Genomic DNA, 9,005 nt, shown 5'->3' with positions numbered 1-9,005 from the left:
CTGAATCGAGATGTTCTGTACATGTGAGATACACAGTGATTACACAGGCTTTGAATGAAAACGAGAATGTGAAATATCTCAATTTTTTTTTTTTTTAAACTGATCACTTGAAATGATATTTTGGATACACTGGGTCAAATGAAATACATCATCAAAATTAAGTTCATCAGTTTCTTTTTACATTTTCAGGATGGCTGCCAGAACATTTTAATTTCCATGTGTAGTTAGTAATTTGTTTCTGATGGGCAGGACTTGTCTTTAGACTGACAGACCTCATTGAGAGGACCTCACAGGACCCCAGCCTACCCTGATTGACTGACATTCATTGTCACAGTCCTGGCCGGAAACCAGGCACGTGACATATCTATTTTTCTCCGACCTCAAGTTCAGCACACGCACAGCTCACTGTGCTATCTCATTAACGAGATTATTCTGATCCAGCTGGAGCCAGGGGTGGCATTTTCACGAGACTTGGCTTTAGGCAGAAAGCTTTCGTAGCACATGCCAGAGCCCCTAGGATCCCCTAGGAGACTCCTACCCTTCCATTTTAAACCTGAAATAGATCTAGCACACCAGGAGTGAGAATAACCCAAGGATGTCACGTTATCACTTAGATAAGTATTTCTCGGCCTCTTCCTCATTATCGCCACACCCCTGAGCATCACGAGACATTTTTTCCTTAACGGCCCTCCCTCTAGCACGAACTTTAATGCCATAGATATACTGTGTCTCTCTTTACGACTCATCACAGTCCACAGACCATTATAATATCTAAAATTTTGTGCGGCCTGTTGGGCCGACATCGTCCCTACTGAGAAGACATGTTTTAGATCTGTCCCTTCCCCAGTTCTGCAAACTGCCCAGACGAGCACCCACATCCTCACAGATGTCAGTGACTTGAGAGTCGTAGGACTCTCAGTTTGGAGATATGCACGCTGGGCAGCTCTGCTTCTCCCTGTTTACGCCGGAAGTTCGTTTCAGGGATATGAATATCCTTAGATTCAGCAGCTCGAATTAAACACCGGGAGAAGGCTTCATTCTAACAGCCCTGGGTGACCTCAGTGGCCTCAGGCAACCTCTCTGTATTTGAATCTCACTTTAGAGAGATAAGTATCAAGAAAGGACCCATTTTCTCCTGTTGACATTTAGCATTGTGTAACTGCCAAGTGATCCTCCTTCCACGGTCACCTCTGGGAGCTAAGGGCTACACATGCAGTTCAATTTTGATACTAGATAGAAGATTACGACCTGCACGTGTTGTTTTTAACCCTGACTTGTAATGTACCTCCTACTCTAAATTGCATATTTCCTGGTCCTAACTCATTTCATTTTTTATTTCTGTTTCACTATTTTATTAAACACGCTTCCTATCACCGACTTCAGATTGTCTGGACCAGGACAGGTGAACCCACTGCCACACACACCAGCAGCTTACCTGGAGTTGGGAGACCAGTCTCTATCAGAATTAGGATACGATGCTGACTGAGAATAAGTCATCGCCGGGGGAAGGTTTTCCTTAAGAATATCTTCTTGGAATGTACTAGAGAGAGTTCTGGTGAAAAGGAAAAAAAAAAGATTAAAGTCAAAGAATTACTAGTGATAATTAGTAATGCATAGTAAAGGCAAATTTCCAGTGGTTCCTGATCGTCTCTAAGCGCTTTGCAAATTAACGTGATCTCTTTTTAAACTGCGCAGCCGTGTTCCAGGCATCAGAGAGGGGGACAAGCGACAGGCAGACACAGGCAAGTGTGTTTTGCGCATTCGTGCTTTGGCTGAATTGTAAATGTAAAATTATTTTGTTCAGGTGTTTGCACAGACATGATCACACTGCTTGTTACTGACATTGTAGTACCTTATACAGTCGCCTTCCACATGTCATCTCCCAAAAGCCTCCCAAAAGAGGCAGATTGGCCCCAGAACTGGAACCAGGGATTATGAACCTCTCGCGATGCACAGGGGAGGCTGCTGAATAACCGAATTAGCGCCCACAGATAGCGTTTCGTCCAGCAGAATGAATAAATGACATAAACCAAATGTACCTCAGAATTACGAACGGCTGCAAATCTACCTCATCTCAGGTAGAACACAATCATTACAAAGTACGATCTTCTATTTCAGAGGCCAGCTGTCTGTATTTTTGATGTCACCTGAACTGTCCATCACTAAGTTCCGGAACTAAAAGCCACGCGGGGAGGTGCAGGGCGGGGACCTGTGATAAAGCCAGCCCCCCAGGTTCCGAGCCTCTCGGTTAGGGAATGAATGCCACGCTGCCAAGTCGCAGGAGGATAATCCTAATGCTCCTTACCCCTTCCTTATGTTAACAAGACACAGAAACGATTAGCGAAAATTATACTGAATGACATAAAAATCTGAAACATCAAATATTCTTTACAAATGAGTTTTCTTTTAAAACTGGCTTTTTTTTTTTTTTTTTTTACCAAAATAGTAATACGCAGAAACAGAATGTCATCAAGCTGTTACAGGCGGAGAAAAAATAAAATAGATGTGTCTTAAACTTTGGGCCTAATCCAAACAGAAGAGGAAACGTTTGCGCGTAGAGGAAGCGGTCCGGTTCTACACTGAGCCCGGGTCACTCAGGCTACGGATGAGCCAAGCACCGGGTACGGGGCTGGTGCTCAAATGAGAACGAGGAGGTCCTAACAGCGGGTTCGTGCACGAAGCCCTGGCTTGCTCAGTTCCTGCTTCTTGGCTCTGCTCTGGGATGCTGACGTCAGCAGCCAAGGAGGTCTGGCGTCACCCGCCATCGCTTAGTTATAAGTGACATCGAATCTTTTTGCTACTTTAAGATTGGGTGCTTGGAATTCCAAAATTCGGTCTCCAATGCATTAACAAAAGAATAAGGGATTGTGAGGGGGAAAGTTTATAAAAGCAGCTGAACAAAGCCCTCCCACCCGCTCCGTCCTGACCCGGCCCGGCCCGGCCCGGCCCAGCCCACTCACCGGCTGCCAGGCGGCGGGTCCGGTGGCTCCACCTCCTCGTCGGAGCTCATGTCTATGGGGAACACGTCTTCGTCCTCGGACGTGTTCATGTCGTCGTCTCTCTTCAGGCTGTCCAGCTGGGACTTCCTCCTCCTCTTTCTTCTCTTCTTCACCAGAGAGCCACTGGAAGGGGTCTCCGTGGGAGGCAAGACCTGGGCCGACGTGCTGGGGTCCAGGCTTCTCATCCTGTCCACAGAGCTCCTCTTCAGCTGGCACTCCATTCGCGAGGCTCCTTCTGACAGGATCGGGGAGGTGGCCAGGTGCATGGGGATCACCTCCTGGAACAGGTCCAAGACAGTCTCGTTCACTTGGGTTTACGGAGTGGGATGGCGCCTGAGGCCTGCGGGTGCTAACGGGGGGCCCGGCCCTCCCCAGGGAGGGCCACGCAGGCCGTGTGACTGAACGTCACCGTGATCCGGAGACATGGCTGCCGAATTTGATTGACAATTCATCAAATACCACTTTGTACTGAATCCCGCATTTTTATAACCGTAACTAACTGAGGTAATTATGAGTGATTTCAGGTCACCAAAATTCAATTTTGTCTGAAATATCCAGGGTACAGACGAAAAAATGGGCTATTTTAGTCATTGCATAACTGGACTCAATTTTGCGTTATCTGTGTGTGTAAGGGTGTGTGTGTGTACGTGAGAGAGAGACAGAATGTGTATTTTTTAATACACCATGAATTAAGATGTTAATGTTTTAGAGAGGCATCAGACAGCTCTCCATCACTGCACCCCAAATGCCTGCCTATGCCAGGGCATATCCAGAGGGGTGGCTGTTGAGTAACCAGATATTAACCCTCTCCTTAAAAACAAAAGGAAAAACACGCAGCCAGTCGATAGTTGCTTGATAAGGATTCACCAGTGTTTTTAAAAACCATAGCAATCATTTTATTAATGATTTATTTATTATGAGAAACCTAGTAACAAGAAGTAATAACTTATATAAAGGAGAATGGCTAGAAAAACAGAAATGTGCTGTTGAGATTTTAAAGTGGCTGAGAGACCATGAAATGAGCTGCAGAGACAGAGTCTGCATCCGAGAGCAGCAGCCTGAGGCTGGAAGGGGTGTGAGGGGCCATCTCACTCAGCTGCTCAGCTGGACCAAACAAAGGAAGGCAGAGAGCACTGGCAGAAAACAAGGTCCCCCTGACTACAGAGCAGGGGCAGGCTTCTGCAGGTGGAGGGGAGACGGGGAGACAGCACCCCGCAGCAACGTGGTGAGGAAGGACATGGGCTCCCCAGCTTCCAGCAGCCTCTCAGGGGCATCCGTGTGGGACAGGACATACTCTGGCCCCCAGACCCCATCCCGCCCACCGGCACCCTGTCAGGCCAGCCCAGCAGGCCCTCTGCAGCTGCTGCGGCATCCTCACCCCAAATCCTTCCTCAGCTCTTACAGCACAAACCCTGTCTAAAGCCCAGGGCAGACGGGAGTTAAGGATGTCAAGGGTTTCTGTCAAAGCACCATTGGGAACTTCACGGCCTTCCCTCTGAAGAGGAAGGTAAAGAGTGGACAGGCAGGGATTAGCGGGTGCTCAGGCCTCGGCGGGGAGGGCCGGGCGGTTGGGGATGGGGAGGTGACAGCTAAAGGGCACAGCTTCTTTTCTGAGGTGATGAACATGATGCGAAACTGGCCGGGCATATATCTGTGAAAATACCAACCACCACTGAATTGCACACCTGAAATGGATAAATCGTGTGGTATGAGAATTATCTCAACAAGGCTGTTAAAAATTGTCAAATAATAAAAATCAAAGCGACCTGGTCACTCGCTAAACGGAAATGAGACGACTCAGCCATCCGAGACTAGACACCAGGGTACCTGGTGTGCTCTGGACAAGGGTTCGGGCCAACGCGATTTGCTTCCTCTGTCCCCTGGGAAACAGCGAGCACTTTGAAGCAGTCAGGGCGGCTGTGTGGACACAGCACACGCACCTGGCTCCAGTCCCTAGTGCAGGCCAACAGGTGCTTCTGTCGGCTGCATCGTCCACACAGCCAGGCGCCAGCATCTCGTCCCCAACCCACACTCCCGCTTTGTCTCCTTAGAAAAGCACTTCTCAAAGCTCAACACCAGAAACTAACCTTTACCACCAGCCTTTCTTACCTGATCATTGTCAGTCTCTTGGACAAAAAATGCTTCTCCATTATCTCCCAATTTCATGTGCAAATCCACCGATTCCCCGTTGATTTCTATGTCAACCTAAAAGAAAACATACCTCTTCACAACAGGAAACCCCTTGGGGGCGGGCAGGGCCGCCACACACACTCACTCTGATTACTATCATCCCAAGGAAACCTCACAAGTCCTGTCTCCCGTGGTAGGCCTGGTCCTCCCTGCTCTTCCACGTCAAGCAACGGCGTCTGCTCCCTGCCCCGCCCCGCCCCCACCTCCACCCCGGCCGGGCTTGTGATGGCCCCAGTGAGTAAGGCACAATAGAAGTGACAGTATATGATTTCAGAGACCAGGTCAGAAAGAAAACACAGCGTTCACCTGGCTCTCTCTGTAGACCCTTGCCCTTATAGCCAGCCGCTGCATTGTGAGGACGCCCAGGCCACATGGAGAGGCCACCTGCAGGCGTTCTGGTCAACAGCCTCATCTCAGAGTCCGGCCAAGAGCCACCAGGCATGTGAGTGAGCGTGTCTTCAGAGGACTCCAGCCCCTGGCCGGGAGTCTTCCAGCAGAGACCCCAGATGGCAGACAGCAGGACAAACAGCCCAGATGCACCCGGTCTGAACTCCTAACCCACAGAATCCAGGAGCTTAAAAACCAGTTAGTTTACGCCACTAAATTTCAGAGTAATTCACACAGAGTAATTCACATAGTAACCAGAACAATCTGAATTAGTAACTGCCAATTCGGCCTTTTCCAACGGAGAGCTAAAGAGCTGGGCACGCGACAAGCTCCGGATACGTCAAGCCACAGTAACATGATGACTTCCTCTAAGGAAGGAGCCCATCCCCCGGGTCGCTGGGTCCTGTGTTCTTACCACTTTCTCTCGGGAGCGCAGGACCCCCATCTTCCCAAAGCGAACGTGGAACGGGGAACACTGCAGGCTCCCATTGGGTTGGCGGACGACGATGATGTCAATACACCCAGACAAGGTGGCAGGGTTCAAGCCCTTGTAGAGTTCCTTCACGGTGACAAACACCTGGCCCGCCAACTGCCCGACGTAATTCATGGTTTGAGCCTAGAAAACAGAGACACAAACAGACACACAAAGAATTCATTCAGGGAAGGCCATCTCCCCAGAGACAATCAAAATGAACGCCTCATTTCAAACACGTGGGTTTCACGTCCCGTCCGACACCTCGCCCAGGTCGTTCTGTTCCACTGGAATGGGCTCCACAACGCCCACCTCCACTGCCCACGTCCCCCGCCTCCCACGGCAAGGCCACCCTGGACATGCCAGGAGGCCTTATTGCCGGGCCCCTTCTCACTGAGGTCGACAGTACTTGTTTATAGCATCCTAATAGCTCTCGCTACCCGTGCATGTTCTGTCGCTACACGTAGCTTTTACAGACTAAACCTTAAGACTCTTGAGAAAAGAGACTGCATTTGACACCTCTGAGTATCTCCCATGGTACCAAGTAGAATAAGTACGTAATAGTTGAAAAAAATGACTATTTTCACTTTAGGAAGAAAAATTATTATTATTTTGACCAACTCCATCCCGGTCCTCGCCTGCCTGTTTGACTCTCCCACGCTCCAGGGGTATCCGTGCCCGGCCTTGGTTCCTCTGCCCGGCTACTGATTCAACTCCACTCAGCAAACATCCAAGGTGCCAACTCGACATAGGGCCTGGTGCTGGGGACACAGAGGCAAATAAGACAAAGCCCCGGTGCACTGAGAGGACTCACAGGCTCACAACGGGGAGAAGTGAAACACAGGTCAGCCCAGTACGTACTAGTGTTGCTGTGTCTGTTTGTACTGTTTAAGTTCAATGCTGAAGGAGTCAGACCAAGGACAGCAGAGGACGCAGCGCTCGGGGGGGAGGCTGGAAGGTGGACGAGGGCCCTGCAGAAGGACAGGCGTGTGCGAAGGCACAGAGACAGACAGGCTGTGTCTGCCCCAGAGAACACGCAGGGAACGAGCGGAGAGCTGAAACCACGCTAAGAAATTCCGACACTGCTACGCGGCCATGTCATGTGGCCATTTCTACGTGACGCCGTAGGGGACTGGCGAACGACACAATGACAGCTCAAACCGGGATTTAGAAAAAGCATCACGGTAAAAAGGCAGGGAATGCTGGCAAGAAAAGAAACTGAAGGCAGGAAGACTAACAGATGGCCGTTGACGGCGACGCAGACGAGATGACGCCAGCCTAAGGGGCACCAGCGACAGAAAACTGGAGGCAAAGGGACAACGCGAGAGCTAACCCAGTGCAGAGCAGCGCGAGGCGCCCGCGCCGGGCTCGGGGCTCTGTCCGCCACCCCGGTGCTGATCCACACCCGCCGACTGCCCGCTCAGCACAGCCCCGGCCTCCGGTCGCACGGTAGTGCCCTGTCACCTGCCCTGACGTGACTCGGCCACCTCAGCCCAGTTCAGGGCGCTGAGGTCTCACTCCGCAGCCTTCCTCCGGCCCGTCCTCCTCGCTGTCCCACTCACCAGCTCCCAGCCTCGCCAGGGATGGGGCGCACTCAGGGGCCCTTCCCTCTGGGGTCCCCTGCTCCCCGCTCGGGCAGCACGTACACTTTGGGACCCAGCCTGCTCACTCTTCTCCCTTCCTCGCTGCACACGTAACGCTCTGGTGGACTCGTGAGGCCACGTGGTTCAAACGCCACCTGAGTAGGGAGGGTTTGCCTAGGGCGACTTCCAATCGGTGGGTCCCAAGACCCACCCTTCCTCCCAGCCCAGCTGCCTCAGTTCTCCAAGGTGCTGACCTACCCAGGGGCACGAGGGATGCACTGACCTCACCCACCTCAGGCCCCGACGACGATTCCAGCAGCCCCCAGAGCTTGCGCACACCTGTGCCTGACGACCCTCCGCTCACACAGTTCAATTCTGCAAAATTTCTCGCTCTAATGGTGTCTAATTTGCCAGATTTTCCTGGAGGCCAAGGATCAAGCCTTGTCCTTTCAAGTTTGAAAAAACACAAAATACCTTTTGGAAGGCTCACCTCAATCCCTATGACATAAGCAGAAATGATAGCAGCATCCCCGATTTACAAATGAGGAAATTGGGGCTCAAAAGCGAGGAACCAGATGCCCAGCATGCACTGGGCAAACAAGGACTGTGGCTTTACCTCTTAGAACAGACCAGAGACCAGAGCAATGAACAAAATCTACAAAGCAGAGGGCACGAGAAAGCCCTCCCTTCTCGTTTTAGGATTAAGTGACGCCCTCTGGACTGATACGCCTTCCTCCCTTGGATGTGGGGAAGAGGAACACGTCCAATAAACACATAAGAGATGCACACAGACCTGCCTCCCAGAGGCGGAGTCACTGCCAAGGCCGTCCAGCTCCCACCACTAACACAAGTCACATGCACATAAACAGATAAAATCATGCCATTTCTAAGCATGTTCAGTGGTGCAGGTTAATGATCTTCACGCAAAAAGGAGAGGAGGGACCGTTCCTGAAAAGATGAACACCATGCAAAAGGATTCTTTGTAACACCGATAGATACTTTTTATAGGGAATCATTTTATCAAAGAAATCTTCACCGCAATGTTCAATGTTCGACCTAGATTTGAACGTGCTGTGTTTACCAAGAGGCAGACCTCTGCCTGCCTCTACGGCTATGGGCAAGCAGGAAGAACCCGGCGTTCTGTGCAACTTCTGTTGTGTACATTACCTGGTGTTCCTGTGACCTGCACATTAACCCCCCAGCTATGAGGCCTGTCAGATGAGAAAACTGAAGGTCAAGCAAAAGTGCAATGGGGTAAATGCCCAGGGTCACAGTGGGCTGGCAGACCTGGAATCCGGGGCTCTGGACGCTGAAGCCACCCACCCTGTACCTCCCATACCTCACGGCTTCTCTGTGTACACCCCTCATCTGTGA

The 9,005-nt window shown here is 50.8% G+C and overlaps 1 protein-coding gene across 1 annotated transcript in view; it reads right to left on the bottom strand.

Moving 5' to 3' along the window:
• Positions 1-6,192, bottom strand: part of LPIN1 (lipin 1) — a 53,257-nt gene extending 47,065 nt beyond the window's left edge. The window contains exons 1-4 of the mRNA XM_023533606.1: positions 5,992-6,192; positions 5,109-5,204; positions 2,961-3,277; positions 1,436-1,552 (exon numbers count right to left, since the gene is read on the bottom strand). Of these exons, the coding sequence (XP_023389374.1) occupies positions 1,436-1,552; positions 2,961-3,277; positions 5,109-5,204; positions 5,992-6,183 (722 nt within the window). The 5' untranslated portion in view covers positions 6,184-6,192. The remainder of the gene's footprint in view (positions 1-1,435; positions 1,553-2,960; positions 3,278-5,108; positions 5,205-5,991) is intronic.
• Between the last annotated feature and the right edge of the window lie 2,813 nt (positions 6,193-9,005).

The sequence above is a fragment of the Pteropus vampyrus genome, unplaced genomic scaffold (genome assembly GCF_000151845.1).
Source record: "Pteropus vampyrus isolate Shadow unplaced genomic scaffold, Pvam_2.0 Scaffold105, whole genome shotgun sequence".
Lineage (NCBI taxonomy): Eukaryota > Metazoa > Chordata > Mammalia > Chiroptera > Pteropodidae > Pteropus > Pteropus vampyrus.
The sequence above is the reverse complement of the archived record's forward strand: the minus strand, read 5'-3'. Positions and strand labels throughout refer to the sequence as shown.